Source organism: Protomyctophum parallelum (assembly GCF_964188405.1).
Source record: "Protomyctophum parallelum genome assembly, chromosome: 3".
NCBI classification, from domain to species: domain Eukaryota; kingdom Metazoa; phylum Chordata; class Actinopteri; order Myctophiformes; family Myctophidae; genus Protomyctophum; species Protomyctophum parallelum.
In genome coordinates, this window is record NC_139698.1 from 4,111,035 (window position 1) to 4,132,983 (window position 21,949).

General features: G+C 43.2%; 1 protein-coding gene across 1 annotated transcript in view; it reads right to left on the minus strand.

Moving 5' to 3' along the window:
* kcnn4 (potassium intermediate/small conductance calcium-activated channel, subfamily N, member 4) overlaps nt 1-21,949 on the minus strand; it is a gene marked incomplete at its 5' end in the record, with an annotated part of 80,147 nt that overhangs the window by 31,622 nt on the left and 26,576 nt on the right. Inside the window, 4 exons of the mRNA XM_083761305.1 lie at nt 2,176-2,319; nt 6,297-6,467; nt 11,169-11,299; nt 21,342-21,437. Coding sequence (XP_083617431.1) covers nt 2,176-2,319; nt 6,297-6,467; nt 11,169-11,299; nt 21,342-21,437 — 542 coding nt within the window. The remainder of the gene's footprint in view (nt 1-2,175; nt 2,320-6,296; nt 6,468-11,168; nt 11,300-21,341; nt 21,438-21,949) is intronic.

Genomic DNA, 21,949 nt, shown 5'->3' on the forward strand with positions numbered 1-21,949 from the left:
GGTTAGTGTTTAGGGGTTAGTGTTTAGGGGTTAGTGTTTAGGGGTTAGTGTTTAGGGGTTAGTGTTTAGGGGTTAGTGTTTAGGGACTAGTGTTTAGGGGTTAGTGTTTAGGGGTTAGTGTTTAGGGTTAGCGTTTAGGGGTTAGCGTTTAGGGGTTAGCGTTTAGGGGTTAGCGTTTAGGGGTTAGTGTTTAGGGACTAGTGTTTAGGGACTAGTGTTTAGGGGTTAGTGTTTAGGGGTTAGTGTTTAGGGGTTAGTGTTTAGGGGTTAGTGTTTAGGGGTTAGTGTTTAGGGGTTAGTGTTTAGGGGTTAGTGTTTAGGGGTTAGTGTTTAGGGGTTAGTGTTTAGGGGTTAGTGTTTAGGGGTTAGTGTTTAGGGACTAGTGTTTAGGGGTTAGTGTTTAGGGGTTAGTGTTTAGGGGTTAGTGTTTAGGGGTTTAGGGGTTAGTGTTTAGGGGTTAGTGTTTAGGGGTTAGTGTTTAGGGGTTAGTGTTTAGGGGTTAGTGTTTAGGGGTTAGTGTTTAGGGGTTAGTGTTTAGGGGTTTAGGGGTTAGTGTTTAGGGGTTAGTGTTTAGGGGTTAGTGTTTAGGGGTTAGTGTTTAGGGACTAGTGTTTAGGGGTTAGTGTTTAGGGGTTAGTGTTTAGGGGTTAGTGTTTAGGGGTTAGTGTTTAGGGACTAGTGTTTAGGGGTTAGTGTTTAGGGGTTAGTGTTTAGGGGTTAGGGTTTAGGGACTAGTGTTTAGGGGTTAGTGTTTAGGGGTTAGTGTTTAGGGGTTAGTGTTTAGGGGTTAGTGTTTAGGGACTAGTGTTTAGGGGTTAGTGTTTAGGGGTTAGTGTTTAGGGGTTAGCGTTTAGGGACTAGTGTTTAGGGGTTAGTGTTTAGGGGTTAGTGTTTAGGGGTTAGTGTTTAGGGGTTAGTGTTTAGGGACTAGTGTTTAGGGGTTAGTGTTTAGGGGTTAGTGTTTAGGGGTTAGTGTTTAGGGTTAGTGTTTAGGGGTTAGCGTTTAGGGGTTAGTGTTTAGGGGTTAGCGTTTAGGGGTTAGTGTTTAGGGACTAGTGTTTAGGGACTAGTGTTTAGGGGTTAGTGTTTAGGGGTTAGTGTTTAGGGGTTAGTGTTTAGGGGTTAGTGTTTAGGGGTTAGTGTTTAGGGGTTAGTGTTTAGGGGTTAGTGTTTAGGGGTTAGTGTTTAGGGGTTAGTGTTTAGGGGTTAGTGTTTAGGGACTAGTGTTTAGGGGTTAGTGTTTAGGGGTTAGTGTTTAGGGGTTAGTGTTTAGGGGTTAGTGTTTAGGGGTTAGTGTTTAGGGGTTAGTGTTTAGGGACTAGTGTTTAGGGGTTAGTGTTTAGGGGTTAGTGTTTAGGGGTTAGTGTTTAGGGGTTAGTGTTTAGGGGTTTAGGGGTTAGTGTTTAGGGGTTAGGGTTTAGGGGTTAGTGTTTAGGGGTTAGTGTTTAGGGGTTAGTGTTTAGGGACTAGTGTTTAGGGGTTAGTGTTTAGGGGTTAGTGTTTAGGGGTTAGTGTTTAGGGGTTAGTGTTTAGGGGTTAGTGTTTAGGGGTTAGTGTTTAGGGGTTAGTCTTTAGGGGTTAGTGTTTAGGGGTTAGTGTTTAGGGGTTAGTGTTTAGGGGTTAGTGTTTAGGGGTTAGTGTTTAGGGGTTAGTGTTTAGGGGTTAGTCTTTAGGGGTTCGTGTTTAGGGGTTAGTGTTTAGGGGTTTAGGGGTTAGTGTTTAGGGGTTAGTGTTTAGGGGTTAGTCTTTAGGGGTTAGTGTTTAGGGGTTAGTGTTTAGGGGTTTAGGGGTTAGTGTTTAGGGGTTAGTGTTTAGGGGTTAGTGTTTAGGGGTTTAGGGGTTAGTGTTTAGGGGTTAGTGTTTAGGGGTTTAGGGGTTAGTGTTTAGGGGTTAGTGTTTAGGGGTTAGTGTTTAGGGGTTTAGGGGTTAGTGTTTAGGGGTTAGTGTTTAGGGGTTAGTGTTTAGGGGTTAGTGTTTAGGGGTTAGTCTTTAGGGGTTAGTGTTTAGGGGTTAGTGTTTAGGGGTTAGGGTTTAGGGGTTAGTGTTTAGGGGTTAGTGTTTAGGGGTTAGTGTTTAGGGGTTAGTGTTTAGGGGTTAGTGTTTAGGGGTTAGTGTTTAGGGGTTAGTGTTTAGGGGTTAGTGTTTAGGGGTTAGTGTTTAGGGACTAGGGGTTACCTCTCACACAGCGTCAGCATCCAGGAGGTAGTGAGCCAGAAGCCCAGGATGAAGGCTGTGAGGGTGCGAGCAGGGTACTTGTTCATCAGCACCTTGAGCACGAAACGGAAGGTGAAGTTGATGTTGTTCAGAGATCCGATGCTCCTGGAAGGAAACAGAGATAACAGAGACAAGTAAGACGCGCAAACGCGGGAAGCGAACGCAGCTCGTAAATGGCAATAACAACAATTAGAATAAAATACATACTTTTTTAAGGTTTTCTTTTTAAAGTTCTCTTTTTTGTGTTTTTTTAAGATTACATTTTTAAGTACATTTTTTTGAAGTCAAGTGTTTTTTAAATTTTTTTAAGTTCAGTTTTTTTGTGTTTTTTTAAGATTTTATTTTTAAGTTAAGTTTTTTGAAGTTAAGTGTTTTTAAAGTTTTTTTTAAGTAAAGTTTTTTCTTTATCATTTTAAGTTAAGTTTTTTTTAAGTTAAGTTGTGTGTGTGTGTGTGTGTGTGTGTGTGTGTGTGTGTGTGTGTGTGTGTGTGTGTGTGTGTGTGTGTGTGTGTGTGTGTGTGTGAGTGCGTGTGTTTTGTGTGATACAGCTGCGCCCTCTGGTGGCGGGTGGGTGGTGTCACAGCGGGACAGACACACACAGACACACAGACAGACATGATCTGCAGGGTCTCATAGTTAGTGCTCATTGCGTTCGCAATAACAGAGATAACAGAGATCTGATGCTCCAGGAAGGAAAAATGTTTTTTTTTTAACGTGCTCTGAAATCCTCTCTGATTCGCCATGGGTTTTTGGTCACAATAAACGTGACTACATTTGACTGAGGGACTGCCACTGGATTCTTTGTTTGGATTTTTGTTTTGTCATGTTTTATGAAAGCAAGAAATAGTAGCTTCAAATTGACATATTGGTTGTTCAGTTTGACCCACCGGTTTTGGAGATATGGCTTAGTAATGTCTGGCAGAGAAACAGCGAGTTGAGAAAACTTATGTGGACTCTAACATTAAACCTATAGCGACATGTTTAAGCATTTATTTCATATTTACATGTCTTCTGTGGTCTCTAACATTACACCTATAGCTACATGTTTAAGCATTTATTTCATATTTACATGTCTTCTGTGGTCTCTAACATTACACCTATAGCTACATGTTTAAGCATTTATTTCATATTTACATGTCTTCCTTCTGTGGTCTCTAACATTACACCTAGCTACATGTTTAAGCATTTATTTCATATTTACATGTCTTCTGTGGACTCTAACATTACACCTATAGCTACATGTTTAAGCATTTATTTCATATTTACATGTCTTCTGTGGTCTCTAACATTACACCTAGCTACATGTTTAAGCATTTATTTCATATTTACATGTCTTCTGTGGTCTCTAACATTACACCTATAGCTACATGTTTAAGCATTTATTTCATATTTACATGTCTTCTGTGGTCTCTAACATTACACCTATAGCTACATGTTTAAGCATTTATTTCATATTTACATGTCTTCTGTGGCCTCTAACATTACACCTATAGCTACATGTTTAAGCATTTATTTCATTTACATGTCTTAGCTATATTTTTAGAATCTGATCTCAGGTCAGAATGGGTTAAGAAAAGCCTATGAGGCAAAATGCATTGGGATTCATTTCCTGGGCCACTAGTCGTTCTGAAAGGGGGAGGGACTGCCCTGGCGCCATGACAATTCAATTCAATTCAAAGGGCTTTATTGGCATGAGGAAACATACGTTTACATTGCCAAAGCAGAAAGAACAATACAACAATACAGCAATACAATCAAAACGAAAATGATGTACATTTGAAGGTCAGAATCTTCAATAGATCGACTTCTATGTACCGAGGTCACTCGATGCAAGTATAGTGCAGGACTAATATACACAATGGTTAGTCTTTAGGGTGGTTGTGTTCCGTTTGATATCCTTCTCCTATCACAGCAGCTCACACATCTTGCTGCTGTGTTATTTGCACATTGTTTTTTTTTTTTTTTTTTTTTTTTTAAGATATTTTTTGCGGCTTACGCCTTTATTGATTTTTTAAGGGACAGACAGTAGGCTGACAGGAAACGGGAGAGAGATGGGGGGATGACATGCGGTAAAGGCCGTGTCGGGTCCGGGAGTCGAACCCGCGGCACATCGCGACTGGATTACCAGTCCGGTGCCCAGACCGTTACGCCACGGCCTGGGCCAAACATTGTTGTACTTCGCCATGACGTTGGGTTCCTGTAGGAGGCGCTGAGGAGCACCTTGCTGTGTGCAGCAGTGTTGTTTTTGGCAGCAAATTTCTATTTTAGTTTTAGTCACTAGTCTCTTGAATAGTTTTCACTTAGTTTTAGTCACATTTTAGTCACCTGGAATGTTCTAGTGCAGTGTCTCTCAACCTTTTTTGTCCCGGGGCACACTTTTCATAGCCTAAAAATCTCGGGGCACACCTAGATATATGGTGTGTGTATATACTGTATATATAATATATATATATATATATATATATATATATATATATATATATATATATATGAACCCAATATACTTTTAAAAACACACATGACAGCACTCGTCAAATTACTTTAAAGAGAAAGAAAAGGACAGAGACAGTGCCTCAGTTTCACCAATTTATTTTTGAAAACTCATACAAAATGTAGCACACACAATTTGTCAATGCAAAGTAATACTTCTAAATAAAAAAGGAGTTGTAAAAACAAGAACAAAAATCTTTTGCCACAATACAATGGTCTTAAACTTGAGCACTTTTGTACAAAGAAAATCGTAAAAAACAATTGATAAAAAGAAAAGTAAATATTTTTGACAAGTTCTGTCTTAGTGTGAACCTTGAGCTTGTTTTCCTGAACAAAGAGTTTTTATCCTGGCTGGATGCTGGACAAACAGACACGGAGCTCTTCATTTTCAAGTCAGGCTTGAAAAGCTAAGCTCACAGGTAGGTTGAAAAGCTAAGCTCACAGGTAGGTTGTGGAAAAGGGGAGCAGCACTGCCATTGCGCTGGCTGTGATGGCTGGATATTCTTTCAAGTATCAAGAGACTTGCCTGCTTCGTTGTGTCTTTCTCCTTTTTTTCTTTCAAGCTCACGAAAAAGTGTTTGTCCTTCGTAGCGAGTTCATCATGAGTGGTATGAAGGTGGCGCTTCAGTTTACTCGGAACCATGCGCTGTTTGCAAGCTTGAATCCACAAACTATACACAGCGGAATCGGGTACGTTTTATCCCCAGTAAACGTGAATCCAAACTTCATGTAATCATCGCGGTACAGTCTGGCAGGGGCTTTCTTTGTAGGCGTTGCGTTAGTAGCCGCCGTTGTTGCTGTTGTTGCTGTGCCGTGGTCAGGTGGAGGTGACTCGGCGGCGCTGTGTGTGCTGCTGTCTGGTTCTGGTGGTGTCTTTCTGGAGGGAGCGAAATGTCTGTGCTGTGCCCCATTTATACAGTAAAGTTGCCAGGCGATTAACATTTCTATGGCCGATGGTCGTTAAGAGTGAAGAGTCTATTGTTCCGTCGTCATGTTGTTTTCGCATGTCTATTTAGACGTGTGACAACAACAACGACGCAACAATAGGAGGCCTATCTATCGCTTTCGGGGGAGGGCTAGTGTTACTTTTGGTCAAAATCTCGAGGCACACCTGGAGATTTCAAAGGCACAGTAAAGTGGTACATAGGTTGAGAAACACTGTTCTAGTGTTTAGTCTAGTTTTAGTCGACTAAATGTCGTAAGATTTTAGACTAAAATGTATTTTGGCGGGTCTTGATGCCGTCGTAATGACTGTTTTTACAGCCGATTTAATAGCCGATCGGCTATTTTCAGCATGCAACCAAGTGTAAAATGACTTATACTGGATCTGTTGTCCACTAGTCCCTTCCTAACATTTTAGTCTAGTTTTTATTTGTCGACTAAATTGTCAGTATTTTTAGTCTTAGTTTTAGTCACCGTAGCTTAGGTATTAAACCCACCAGTAGGAGGCGCTGAGGAGCACCTTGCTGTGAACCAGGTATTAAACCCACCTGTAGGAGGCGCTGAGGAGCACCTTGCTGTGAACCAGGTATTAAACCCACCTGTAGGAGGCGCTGAGGAGCACCTTGCTGTGCAGCAGGTATTAAACCCACCTGTAGGAGGCGCTGAGGAGCACCTTGCTGTGCAGCAGGATGGCGCGGTGAACCAGGTACAGCCGCAGGAACATGAGCAGAGACAGCAGCAGCTCCACGTCGGCCGCGGCCCGGCCCAGCCGCGGCGACACGCACAGCACCCCTAGTGGCCAGGAGGAGGAGGAGGAGTTGCTGCCGCTGGGCGCCGCCGTTGTCGGGTAGGTCTGTGAACATTTAATTTTACTTACTTACATTGACTTTTGAATGAGGGCTTGGTTTAGAAAAGCCTATATTTTGTGCTAAAGTAATATATTGAATAACATATAAATGTAGATTTTAAAGGTATATTTAGTGATTTCACTTAATTCAAATATCACTTATTTTTTTGTTTTGTTGTGATAATCCTCCCTACTATAGAGTGTGCTGGCCATATAAGGAGTTCCTCCCTGTCCCCAGTTAACCCCTGGGGGTCAAAAAACCTTAGGTTTCGTTTTTGACTCTCTATCCTGATTGGACGAAAGGCTGGGTCCCACAGCCAAAAACGAAACCTAAGGTTTTTTGAGTGAAATCACTGAATATACCTTTAAGGCTAGACTGGCATATGGCATTGTGGGGGGCTGCAGGACTGATAGTGCAGCAGATAAGCAAAACAATCGTTCAGTTTGCGATAAAAGCATGAAATTTGGTACACTTATAGCCAAAGGCATTCTAAAAAGATTTGGATGTGGAGCCATCTTGAATTTTCAACATGGCGCCCATAGCAGCCATTTTTCAAAATGGCCGCCAGCAACAATTGTTTTATTATGAGTGATGGATATAATATGATATTTCAGACTTATTTACCATACATAGTACTTGGTAAATGTATTTTGGACAATTGAACATTGTCATTGAATATTCAAGATGGCTGCCATTTTCAAGATGGCAGCCGTTATTGTATGATATGGGTGTCAAATCAGTATATTTTTTATGAAGCAGAATTCAAATTTGGAACTTTGTGATTGGCCAGAAGGTTCCTTCTACCTCCCAACTGTATATACACCTACTGAAATTGCAAGAAAATACTAGGCCTATATGCCTACTATGATCTATTTTATTGAAATTTAAATGTTGATCCAATAAACAAAAACATCCTATACAGGTATCTGCAAAATAAAAACAACTGAACCATTTAATGAATGGAAATGTAATAGAGTGGATGTTGAAGCACAACCAGGGCACACTGGTGACACCACTGCTGTGAAACTCAGCATGGGGTTCAGTGCCAGCTAAATACACTCATAATACACATAATTATATGCCATATTTCTTCTATTTCTATGTGCTGGTTGTGGTGATAGTTTAGTGGTAGTGTAGTTTAGTTTCCTAAATGCTGTTTAATGTTAGCCCCACATCTACTTAATAGTGTATATACATTTAGATGTAGTTAGATAGCCGCACCTGAATGGACAGGATGTGCCAGCGCGGGATTATATGACTTTCATATAGTTACCTGGAAGGTGTACAGATCGCACAGGAATTGAATGGTCCTGGATGAACGATCGGGCTAGGTGTAGGGTAAATGTTCTTATCCGAACCTAGTTGTATCCCATATTTGAATGTGTTTCCCTGTAGTAAAAGGTGGTAAAAGGATAGCCCCTCGGCCTTTACAGCAAACATTGTTTTTTTTCTCATTTGACAAAATATCAAAGAAATTTCAACTTGTGAATTTTGATGGTCAAGCAACTTCTTGCACAGCCAAGACTGACTGGAAGCTCTGTGTTATATGCCAAGAACACACGTCAGAGGCATTGACATGTCCTTTGCAGAACACACGAGCAGACAAGGGGAGTGGCTACACTTCACTTGCAGGGCATTTAATCCAGTTTAATGAACTTGGCCAGCTCCCTTCAACATTACCAATTGGAAGACTGGATGAGGGTCATGGTATTGAAGCAGCCATGAAAGCTCAATACCATCATACATGCAGGCTGAAGTACAATGAAATGAGGTTGAACAGAGCAAAAAAGCGAGCATGCAGTGAAAGCCCTGCTGATCAACAAGAATGCAAACTCAGAAGATCCCAGCCAAGTCGGACTTCTGAAATGACACAGGACATCTGTTTCTTCTGCAGACAGCCTGCTGGCAATGAAGGCATTCATAATGCAGAAATGTTTCGAGTAGACAAACGGGTGCGTGCTGCTGCAACCCTACTTCAAGACACAGAATTACTTGGGCGACTTAGTGCTGGGGACATGATGTCCATGGAAGCTAAGTATCACACCAGATGCCTAGTAGGTCTCTATAATCGTGAGAGAAAGGCTAACTTAGAAGGTCTTGAAGACCTACCTACCCCACCTACTTCAAGACACAGAATTACTTGGGCGACTTAGTGTCGATACAGGAGTTTGAGATTGGTTCTAAGAAATCAGATAACACACGTCACCATGACCAAACAACAAGTGTCCAGGTCTCATTTATCAAAGATGTATGCTCTTTGGTCACGGCAATGGAACATTTTGGAAATCCATTTGAGGAGGAAAGCGATGACCTGATTGTTCTCCACTCAAAGGAACTTGCTGGACCTTCAGCTGTTGAGGCAGTTAGAAAGGTGAAGCAGACAGGAGAGCACAAATTCGAAGCTTTCACTAGAGAACGCCTTGTTGAGAGAACAAAGTTAGTTGACGACACCATACCAAGAAATAAGCTACTGGTGTTCGGTACTTCAACCGTGAAGAGAGTATCAAAACAGAAATTGGTCTCTCTCAAACAGGACATGGAGCTCTTTTCAAGATTATTCATTGCTTGCCAGACCAGAGATGGAAACCTACAGTGCTTGCCAGACCAGAGATGGAAACCTACAGGAGTTCTTTCGACACGAGAACCAATCGTGTCCACCAGCACTGTCTGATGGGGGAGGACTCCGACTGGGAGTGAAGAGTGATCTGCTTCCCTGCCTGGAACAAGTTCACAGTGCATACTCTGACAGTCCAAAGGTTACCTGTACCATTGTAGATGGGGCAGCCATTGTCCAGATGCTGAAACCAAGTTCAGTAAAAACCTTCAACGACTATGCCCATGTGATCTTCATTCCGTATCTGACCAGAAAATTTGAAAGTGTGTCTAGGCTTGATCTGGTGTGGGACCGCTACTTGTCTGAGTCTCTGAAAGCTGCTACTAGAGCAAAGCGTGGGACTGGGATTCAGAGACGTGTGGTAGGTGATGCAGCCATTCCCAGGAACTGGCAAAACTTTCTTAGAGTTGACAGCAATAAGACTGAGTTGTTTACTTTTCTCTCCAATGCTCTACTCAGATCAGTGCCGGAGGATAAACAGCTTGTTGTCACTAATGACATGGAAGTCCTTAGCACACCACCACTCCCAGATAGGTCTTCCATTTCTCCTTGTACGCATGAGGAAGCTGATAGTCGCATGCTATTACACGTAGCCCATGCAGCAAGAAATGGCCATCATAAAATGATGATTCAAACCGTTGATACTGATGTTGTGGTGCTAGCTGTGGCAGTGGCTCAGATTCTACAGCCAGAAGATGAGCTTTGGTTGGCTTTCGGAACTGGAAAGAATTTCCGATACTTAGCAGCCCATGAAATTGCAGCAGGACTAGGGCCTGAGAAAGCAGGTGCACTACCAGTGTTCCATGCATTGACGGGGTAATGGCCACAATTGAGAGGTTTATTATCTTACTCTATGACCGAACCAGCACATGCACAGAAATAGATACAGCAAGGAAGAAGTTATTTGCAAAGAGACACAATGCACAATCAATCCCTCCAACCAAGGCTGCCCTAGAAGAACATGTCAAGAGAGCAGTATTCCAAGGAGGCCACGTGTGGGGTCAAGTGCTGGTGTCAACCCCAGAACTTCCTTCACCGTGTAAATGGGGCTGGTCAAAGACCTCTGAGGGGGACTATGAACCCTTCTGGACATGCCTACCAGATGCAGGCCAGTCCAGTTATGAACTTGTCACTTGCAAATGTAAGAAGGGTTGTGTATGACAATGCAAGTGCAAAAAAGCTCAGTTACAGTGCACAGCCCTCTGTTTCTGTGAAGGCGAGTGTGAATAGCCTTCCAAGGGATAGACCCTAGGGTTGGCCTCACTAAATACGAGTATTGTGAGATAGAAGGAAGCTTCTTAGAAATTCAAATTCTGCATCAAGAATAATGTATAATTCAACACAGAGTTCATCCATATTTAACCAGTCTGAAAAATGGCGGCCATTTTGAATTTTCATTGAAAATGTTATATTATCCAAAAGAAACATTTACCAAGTACTATGCATGTAAATATGTCCAAATATGTCTGAAATATCATATTATATCCATAACTCATAAGAAAACAGTTGTTTCCGGCGGCCATTTTGAAAAATGGCTGCTATGGGCGCCATGTTGAAAATTCAAGATGGCTCCACATCCAAATCTTTTTAGAATGCCTTTGGCTATAAGTGTACCAAATTTCATGCTTTTATCACAAACTGAACGATTCATTCATATAATGGAGCTAAGCTGCTGTACTATGAGGACTCTAGAGTGTAAAAAGCATTTTGTACAAGTGTGTGCTTATGAACATTTACCACGTTATGTCCGCATTGATACAGAAATTAATGATTATTAAGCGAGCGGCGCGTGGTGTACAGTGAGCGCGCTCTGGTGCTTGGCTATAGCGTTTGGCTAGCAGATATTAGCCGTGGCCAGCTTTGGCTGTTTAAACAATTTACTCTGTCAACAAACGTAGCAGACGATAGCGTGGTAAATGGTGGAGGAGACGTCCTGCAGTCTATGCTGTTGCGTGGTGTTGTTTTGTGAGTTTATGTCCATGAAGACGAGTCACGTTGGTCTTAAAAAAGGGGTGGGGGGGGGGGGTCCTACCTGTCTGGGCCCCGGGGGCCCCGGGGGCCCGCTCAGCAGGTCCCAGTAGGTTCCCACGGGGTGGAGGACACACACCAGCAGCTCCACAGAGACCCCCAGCAGCCTGGGGGTCGTCATGGCAATGCGCCAGTCAGCCTGGTTGTGGTCGATGACAAACAGCTGCACGCACACACGCACGCGCACGCGCGCACACGCACACACACACACACACACACGCACGCACGCACGCACGCACGCACACACACACACACACACACACACACACACACACACACACACACACACACACACAGCCTTCATTAGCTGAGTGAGACAGACAGACAGACAGACAGACAGACAGACAGACAGACAGACAGACAGACAGACAGACAGACAGACAGACAGACAAGATTGATTGAAATATTTATTAACAGTTTGCAGAATTACAGTATACATTTCAAGCACAAACTCAATACAAAGACTGTTAACTGTGAGTGGACGACCCAATTTAAAGCATTACACTTGTTTACAACAGGGTCCACCATGTTCAATTCATCAAAGATAAAGATAAGATAGATAGATAGATATCTAAATGTCTTTGCAGTGATGAAGCAGCCTCATTAGACACACATTACAGTGTGTTTTCCTGCATGGTGATCTCGTTATCAGAAGTATAATAAACTGTGAATATAAATACGATGGTATATGAATGTCCTTTGATGATGACCTCGTGCGTGCCGCGAGCTTGACCGTACACCACAAAGCGTGGTGTGTTCTGTTACTGTAACATACTGTACAGCTACTGTACATACTGTATCACATGTTGAGGTATATGGGGGCATAATATCAACATTCAGCACACTGACGAAGGTCTTATGACCCAAACGTTTGTTTTTTAATTGCACTTTGAGCACAGAGCATGACAAAAAGAAAAGGAAAAAAATGTTTTCTTAAGGAGAAAGGAGTTTTCCTCCTTGGATTTGTGAAGCACAGATGAGTTTACAATTTACAATTTACAATTTAGGCATTTAGCAGACGCTCTTAATCCAGAGCGCCTTACATTAAGCAAGAACAAAAAGCATGGGAATAATCACAAAAAAGCATTTATCATAAAACATGCGTAAGCTAAGAAAGTAACAGTGGAATATCTATATTATGAGACTATACATATAAACTATATATATATATATATACTACTATGCTATACATATCTACTATGGCGTGCTATGACTATATACAATGCAATTATAGTGCTGTCTACATAACATGCTATAAGTCTGTATCAAATGCTATCTAAGTCTACAGAAATGCTATCTAAGGGGTTAGGGTAAGTGCTATGGGCCATGATGGAGTCTGAAAAGGTGGGTTTTCAGACTACGGCGGAAGATTGGGAGTGATGCTGCAGTTCTGACTGCAATGGGAAGTGCATTCCACAGTTTTGGAGCCAGAAGGGAGAAGAGTTTGGGACGTGTGGAGCGTTGTCCCGGCGTTTTTAGTGAGGGTACTTCCAGCTTCCCTGCGTTGGCTGATCTGAGTGCGCGGGAGGGTTTGTAGGGTTAAATAAGAATGAATGAATGTTATTCTGTCTGAATGTATATTGAATTTTCAAAAGAAAATTAACTTTCTTTTTTTTACAGGGCCAGTTTCGAATTGCAGCCGTCTGTTTTTGAAGGAGTCTAGGGATTCACATTTCTTAACCTCCTTCTGGCCTGCCTAATTCACAGTGGATTGTGCCTTCAACCTGCACTATTCATATTTTTAATTCATCATTTTAATGCCAATGGAAAAGTCTGTGACATACACACTGTATCTCATTTTAACACGGCAATCCTATAGTATTATACCCAGTCCTGATGGTGGCGCTAACGTCACCATTATGCCGGGGAATCTGGCGATGTCATTTCCGGTCCAACGGATCACAACATCCGCTAGCTTTCTTCACTGTGTTACACAGTCAGATGTCCGGGATGCTAAGCTATCATCGTTTATATTTAATAACTAAGTCAAATTAAGCTCTAATCAAGCCCCAAATATCGCATTCTATACGCAGCGATGCACATAAAGACCACGCGCCTGCGTGCGAGGATTTCGGCCTGTTTTAGGTATAGATTACATCGGCCGTTAGCCAAACAAACAAGCTAAACGTTGCTACATGTTGTTAAATTAAGCCCCCGATTATAGGGAATACAATTCACGTCAAGGGTAATGAGGGATTTTTGATTAATCGCGTCAATTACGTCCCCCCTACTATGAGCTTGTAGGTCTGCTATTTTTTGAAAAATCGAAGAACGACTGACATAGAAACATAGCTTTTTCAGAAAACTGTCAGGATGTAGAAGAACATTTATAGAATCTGATCTCAGGTCAGAATGGAAAACTGTCAGGATGTAGAAGACATTTTATAGAATCTGATCTCAGGTCAGAATGGGTTTTAATAGGTGCGCTGCACAGTGCACAGCGCACGGCGTCCGTTTACTGTGCGTTTCCGACACATCTCCCGAGCCAAACAAAGAGGTCCTCAGTGAGTGCAGTGGATGCAAATGAACAGAAGATGTGTCACAGTGTCTGAGTGTCTGTCAGCTCAGTGTCTGTGTGTCTGTCAGCTCAGTGTCTGTGTGTCTGTCAGCTCAGTGTCTGTGTGTCTGTCAGCTCAGTGTCTGTGTGTCTGTCAGCTCAGTGTCTGTGTGTCTGTCAGCTCAGTGTCTGTGTGTCTGTCAGCTCAGTGTCTGTGTGTCTGTCAGCTCAGTGTCTGTGTGTCTGTCAGCTCAGTGTCTGTGTGTCTGTCAGCTCAGTGTCTGTGTGTCTGTCAGCTCAGTGTCTGTGTGTCTGTCAGCTCAGTGTCTGTGTGTCTGTCAGCTCAGTGTCTGTGTGTCTGTCAGCTCAGTGGGACTGATATTATATTATATGACAGATCAGATATTATATTATAGGACAACACAGTGAGCAGAAGATAACAGATCACTTCTGCACGACGCTTTGCATTTCTCCTCCGGACGCCTGTACCAACAGAAGTCCTGAATGATGATGATGATGATGATGATGATGATGATGATGATGATGATGGCTCAATCACTTACTTGACATTTCTTTCTGGTATAACTGCACGCTCTGACGTCTCTGGTGCATGCAGAGGAGAAGTCATAACAGAACCATCTAAACACTACAACATGAAGTCATAACAGAACCATCTAAACACTACAACATGAAGTCATAACAGAACCATCTAAATACTACAACATGAAGTCATAACAGAACCATCTAAACACTACAGCATGCAGAGGAGAAGTCATAACAGAACCATCTAAACACTACAGTATGCAGAGGAGAAGTCATAACAGAACCATCTAAATACTACAACATGCAGAGGAGAAGTCATAACAGAACCATCTAAACACTACAACATGCAGAGGAGAAGTCATAACAGAACCATCTAAACACTACAGCATGCAGAGGAGAAGTCATAACAGAACCATCTAAACACTACAGCATGCAAATGAGAAGTCTTAACAGAACCATCTAAACACTACAGTATGCAGAGGAGAAGTCATAACAGAACCATCTAAACACTACAGCATGCAGAGGAGAAGTCATAACACAACCATCTAAATACTACAACATGCAGAGGAGAAGTCATAACAGAACCATCTAAACACTACAACATGCAGAGGAGAAGTCATAACAGAACCATCTAAACACTACAGCATGCAGAGGAGAAGTCATAACAGAACCATCTAAACACTACAGCATGCAGAGGAGAAGTCATAACAGAACCATCTAAACACTACAGCATGCAGAGGAGAAGTCATAACAGAACCATCTAAACACTACAACATGCAGAGGAGAAGTCATAACAGAACCATCTAAATACTACAGCATGCAGAGGAGAAGTCATAACAGAACCATCTAAATACTACAACATGCAGAGGAGAAGTCATAACAGAACCATCTAAACACTACAACATGCAGAGGAGAAGTCATAACAGAACCATCTAAATACTACAACATGCAGAGGAGAAGTCATAACAGAACCATCTAAACACTACAGCATGCAGAGGAGAAGTCATAACAGAACCATCTAAACACTACAGCATGCAGAGGAGAAGTCATAACAGAACCATCTAAATACTACAGCATGCAGAGGAGAAGTCATAACAGAACCATCTAAACACTACAGCATGCAGAGGAGAAGTCATAACAGAACCATCTAAACACTACAACATGCAGAGGAGAAGTCATACCAGAACCATCTAAATACTACAGCATGCAGAGGAGAAGTCATAACAGAACCATCTAAATACTACAACATGCAGAGGAGAAGTCATAACAGAACCATCTAAACACTACAACATGCAGAGGAGAAGTCATAACAGAACCATCTAAACACTACAACATGCAGAGGAGAAGTCATAACAGAACCATCTAAACACTACAACATGCTGAGGAGAAGTCATAACAGAACCATCTAAATACTACAACATGCAGAGGAGAAGTCATAACAGAACCATCTAAATACTACAACATGCAGAGGAGAAGTCATAACAGAACCATCTAAATACTACAACATGCAGAGGAGAAGTCATAACAGAACCATCTAAATACTACAACATGCAGAGGAGAAGTCATAACAGAACCATCTAAACACTACAACATGCAGAGGAGAAGTCATAACAGAACCATCTAAACACTACAGCATGCAGTCATAACAGAACCATCTAAACACTACAGCATGCAGAGGAGAAGTCATAACAGAACCATCTAAACACTACAGCATGCAGAGGAGAAGTCATAACAGAACCATCTAAATACTACAACATAAAGTCATAACAGAACCATCTAAACACTACAACATGCAGAGGAGAAGTCATAACAGAACCATCTAAACACTACAGCATGCAAAGGAGAAGTCATAACAGAACCATCTAAATACTACAGCATGCAGAGGAGAAGTCATAACAGAACCATCTAAACACTACAGCATGCAGAGGAGAAGTCATAACAGAACCATCTAAACACTACAACATGCTGAGGAGAAGTCATAACAGAACCATCTAAATACTACAGCATGCAGAGGAGAAGTCATAACAGAACCATCTAAACACTACAGCATGCAGAGGAGAAGTCATAACAGAACCATCTAAATACTACAACATGCAGAGGAGAAGTCATAACAGAACCATCTAAACACTACAGCATGCAGAGGAGAAGTCATAACAGAACCATCTAAATACTAAAACATGCAGAGGAGAAGTCATAACAGAACCATCTAAACACTACAACATGCAGAGGAGAAGTCATAACAGAACCATCTAAACACTACAACATGCAGAGGAGAAGTCATAACAGAACCATCTAAACACTACAACATGCAGAGGAGAAGTCATAACAGAACCATCTAAACACTACAGCATGCAGAGGAGAAGTCATAACAGAACCATCTAAATACTACAACATGCAGAGGAGAAGTCATAACAGAACCATCTAAACACTACAACATGCAGAGGAGAAGTCATAACAGAACCATCTAAACACTACAACATGCAGAGGAGAAGTCATAACAGAACCATCTAAATACTACAACATGCAGAGGAGAAGTCATAACAGAACCATCTAAACACTACAGCATGCAGAGGAGAAGTCATAACAGAACCATCTAAACACTACAGCATGCAGAGGAGAAGTCATAACAGAACCATCTAAATACTAAAACATGCAGAGGAGAAGTCATAACAGAACCATCTAAACACTACAACATGCAGAGGAGAAGTCATAACAGAACCATCTAAACACTACAGCATGCAGAGGAGAAGTCATAACAGAACCATCTAAACACTACAACATTTTCGTCAATGCCTTACTACCCCGTGTCCCTAAACCTAAACGTTTGTTGCCATTTTCCAAAAAACATTTTTGAATAGTTAAAAATCGACGATCTACAAGCTCACAACGTGTCGAACTATTTGAACAATTTTTTAAAATAATTTCAAAAATCTGAGCCCCACCACACATGCCCCCTGAAGTGGGACTCAGAGCCCCACCATATGCCCCCTGAAGTGGGACTCTGAGCCCCACCACATGCCCCCTGAGGTGGGACTCTGAGCCCCACCACATGCCCCCTGAGGTGGGACTCTGAGCCCCACCACATGCCCCCTGAAGTGGGACTCTGAGCCCCACCACATGCCCCCTGCAGTGGGACTCTGAGCCCCACCACATGCCCCCTGAAGTGGGACTCTGAGCCCCACCACATGCCCCCTGAAGTGGGACTCAGAGCCCCACCACATGCCCCCTGCAGTGGGACTCTGAGCCCCACCATATGCCCCCTGCAGTGGGACTCAGAGCCCCACCACATGCCCCCTGCAGTGGGACTCTGAGCCCCACCATATGCCCCCTGAAGTGGGACTCAGAGACCCACCACATGCCCCCTGAAGTGGGACTCAGAGCCCCACCACATGCCCCCTGAAGTGGGACTCAGAGCCCCACCACATGCCCCCTGCAGTGGGACTCTGAGCCCCACCATATGCCCCCTGAAGTGGGACTCAGAGACCCACCACATGCCCCCTGCAGTGGGACTCTGAGACCCACCACATGCCCCCTGAAGTGGGACTCAGAGCCCCACCACATGCCCCCTGAAGTGGGACTCTGAGACCCACCACATGCCGCCTGGTCAAGTAATGTCCATCTCATCCTTTAATATGTTAAAAAATGCAGTGTCTTCCTATTTTACGTAGCGTGAGGCAGCTTGATGTACATTAACACTAGGAAGGCTGAAAAAAATTCACTACTACTCAGTCGGCTGAACGGTCAGGGGGACCGTGTTTTTGGTGCGATTTGATTGGCCACTCTCTCCCCCACTCGTCCCTCTCCAGCTGGAGAAGACATTGTTCAAGCCTGCATCCCATTTCCAACAAATTAAATCATATATGTTTCTAAACACATGTTTTCACTCCTAAAATGTATAAAACTAATAATACATGTGAAAAATATATATTTTGCCGTTGCCCGTTAGTGCTATATTGCAACATAGCCATGGAAGAGTATCTGCGTTGCTGCCTTCTGTTGTTTTTTTTTTCCTTCCAAAAGAGCCAAGATCACTCATCTATCGATGTAATTAATATATGTGACCCCACGCGATGTACAGACTGCTTGACTAGGCATGTAAACATGACATAATTGTATTAATGTTTAAGTGTAATGATGTTATTGACCGGATTGTCCGTAGTCCTCCAGCCGTTAGCTTACAGTTGCTAATATTATAAGCTAACAACATTACTAAAGCCAATGTATTGCATTAAATGCGGCCTGTCCGCGGTAAATTACTTATACAAGTGAGTCGCGTTATATCTAACTAAATTACCAGCCAAAGTACATTCCAAATAAACAATTATTAGCCACGTTATGTTGTTATATCAGTTTAATTAATAAAAAAACATCGTTCAGAATACGGCCGTTAGCACTGTGAATTCAACATCCGGTGAGAAGAGGATACGGATCGTGTATGTGTTGTGTATGGAACTCAGCGCATACAGCTTAACGGATGTAAGCCTTGCACACTAAATAGAAACATATAGGCTACAGTCTGCCACTGTATGTTGAGGAGAAACCCCAGCTCAGCTGCTGTTTATAACATTGCGCAGTTATTGAATTCATGAACATTTACATGCTTCCCTGAGAGGGAGAGAGAGAGAAAAAGGAAAGTTCCACAAAACATTTAGCGGTTCGGGAGGTCTATCTGGTTGGAATGATTTCAAACACTTTTTATTTTGTATCGCGCATCGGCAAGCGTTCTCGCTTCATGGAAAGTAAATGTCGGGTCGAGTCTAACCGAGCATGCATTCAATAACATCCCACCCTCATCATGGATAATAATCATTGTATTCATATTCCTATTATCTTATCAAAATAATAAACAAATTCCAAGTTAATTAACCAGCCAAACGTATATGATTTAATTCGTTGGACATGGAATGCAGGCCTGAACAATGCCGTCTCCAGCTGTCTGTTTGTGTGTTCTTTTTTTTCTCCACCCTCTTTTCTATAAAATATAACTCGCTAATTTTTTGCTCATTTAAAAAAATTCAAAATACCATGTAAACTACAGAATTGGGACTTTCATTTGGTATATAGATCGGTTATGTAGGCCCTCTCTACGAAACGATATCAAGTGAAAAGGAAATGTCGGGAAATCGGTTTATTGTGTAAAAGATTGGATATACGTCTTTTCAAATAAGGCCGTTAGCACTGTGAATTCAACATCCGGTGAGGAGAGGATACAGATCGTGTATGTATTGTGTATGGAAATACAGTGGGTGGGCTTTAGACCGGATGTAAGACTTGCACACTAGCAACAGCAGCAGCATTTGAGAGAGGGAGGAGGAGGGGAAAAAAATTCTCGCAAGCATTCTCGCTTCATGGAAAGTAAATGTCGGTCGAGTCTAACCGAGCATTCAATAATGATATAATAATAATAATAACAATGATAATAATCATTGTATTCATATTCCTATTATCTTATCAAAATAATAAACAAATTCCAAGTTAATTAACCAGCCAAACGTATATGATTTAATTCGTTGGACATGGAATGCAGGCCTGAACAATGCCGTCTCCAGCTGTCGGAGGTGACAGACGAGTGGGGGAGAAAGGGTGACGGCGGTCGATTGTGCCGATTATAGTCAGACTGAGTAAGAGATATATGCCTAAAATCATATTTACAAAACGTTTCAAATGGGGGAAAAAACAGAGATGATTTCAATCGAATATTTAGACAAAGTCATGCAAGGGGAACTTTCTCTGGACTCCATGGGCTATGAAAATAAACATTGAAATCTCAAATTCGGTCAGAACGGCTGCTCAGACTTCCTAGTGTTAAGCACACCCCCTGGACATGACGCTAGTACGTCACAGGGACTGACCCCCCCAATCCAACCCTTGATGCTGAGTGTCAAGCAGGGAGGCACTGGGTCCCATTTTTTACAGTCTTTGGTATATATGACCCGGCCGGGGATCGAACCCCCGACCTCCCAGTCTCAGGGCGGACACTCTACCCACAAGGCCGCTGAGATGGTGGTACTGATACTTTTACTGAAGTGAAAACATCTGCGTTATACTTCCTCCATCACTGTCTTAAGTTACAGCTGTGAGCTCCACCCGAGATGTTCATCAGTTTATCTCTGTTCCACACGCACGCACGCACGCCATGCACACACGCACGCACGCACGCACACACACACACAGAGGAAAAAAAGAGGCCAGTTGTTTCTAATCTCACACTGTAAAAACAGAGATTAGCAGGGGGAGGGGCCCTACACTTTTTTTTAGTTTGTTGCTATTTTCAAAAACTTTTTTTTTTTCATTCTGAACGGGCACCCATTTTGGTGTTGGCATCATGTTATGCTATTGAAAAATAGCAGATCTACAAGCTCATAGCGTTTTTTTTAAATCTGATCTCAGGTCAGAATGGGTTAAAATAGACTCTCTAAAATCGAAGCGTGTCGATGTACCAATACCCCCCCAAAACTCACTCTGGATAAAATACATGCCTAAAGTTACAATTCAGTGAATTGTAACTTCTAAGAACAATAACAATGATGGACTGCCCCTATCTGTAGATCCAGTTCTCCTGTGCGTGCGTGCGTGGTGTGTGTGTGTGTGTGTGTGTGTGTGTGTGTGTGTGTGCGTGCGTGCGTGGTGTGTGTGTGTGTGTGTGTGTGTGCGTGCGTGTGTGGTGTGTGTGTGTGTGTGTGTGTGCGTGGTGTGTGTGTGTGCATGCGTGCGTGCGTGTGTGGTGTGTGTGCGTGTGTGTGTGTGCGTGCGTGCGTGGGTGTGTGTGTGTGTGTGCATGCGTGCGTGCGTGTGTGCGTGCGTGTGTGTGTGTGTGTGTGCGTGCGTGGTGTGTTTGTGTGCGTGCGTGGTGTGTGTGTGTGCGTGGTGTGTGTGCGTGCGTGCGTGGTGTGTGTGTGTGTGTGTGTGTGTGTGTGCGTGCGTGGTGTGTGTGTGTGTGCGTGCGTGGTGTGTGTGCGTGCGTGGTGTGTGTGTGTGCGTGCGTGGTGTGTGTGTGTGCGTGCGTGGTGTGTGTGTGCGTGTGTGGTGTGTGTGTGTGTGTGTGTGTGCGTGGTGTGTGTGTGTGTGTGTGCGTGCGTGGTGTGTGTGTGTGTGTGTGCGTGCGTGGTGTGTGTGCGTGCGTGGTGTGTGTGTGTGTGTGTGTGTGTGTGTGTGTGTGTCTCACCCGTACGTCCTTGTAATGGAAGGCCAGGATGAGGAAGAGGAGGCACAGAGTGGACAGACTGATGGAACAGTTGATGACGAAGGCACAGGCAGAGCCCTGGGAGAGAGACATAGACACAGACAGGGAGAGAGAGAGAGAGAGAGAGAGAGAGAGAGAGAGAGAGAGAGAGAGAGAGAGAGAGACAGAGAGAGAGAGAGAGAGAGAGAGAGAGAGAGAGAGAGAGACAGAGAGAGAGAGAGAGAGAGAGAGAGAGAGGGAGAGAGGGAGAGAGGTAGAGAGAGAGAGAGAGGGAGAGGGAGAGGGAGAGGGAGAGGGAGAGGGAGAGGGAGAGGGAGAGGGAGAGGGAGAGGGAGAGGGAGAGGGAGAGGGAGAGGGAGAGGGAGAGGGAGAGGGAGAGGGAGAGGGAGAGAGAGAGAGAGAGAGAGAGGAGAGGAGAGGGAGAGGGAGAGGGAGAGGGAGAGAGAGAGAGAGAGAGAGAGAGAGAGAGAGAGAGAGAGAGAGAGAGAGAGAGGTAGAGAGAGAGAGGTAGAGAGAGAGAGAGAGAGAGAGAGGGAGAGAGAGAGAGAGAGAGAGAGAGAGAGAGGTAGAGAGAGAGAGAGAGAGAGAGA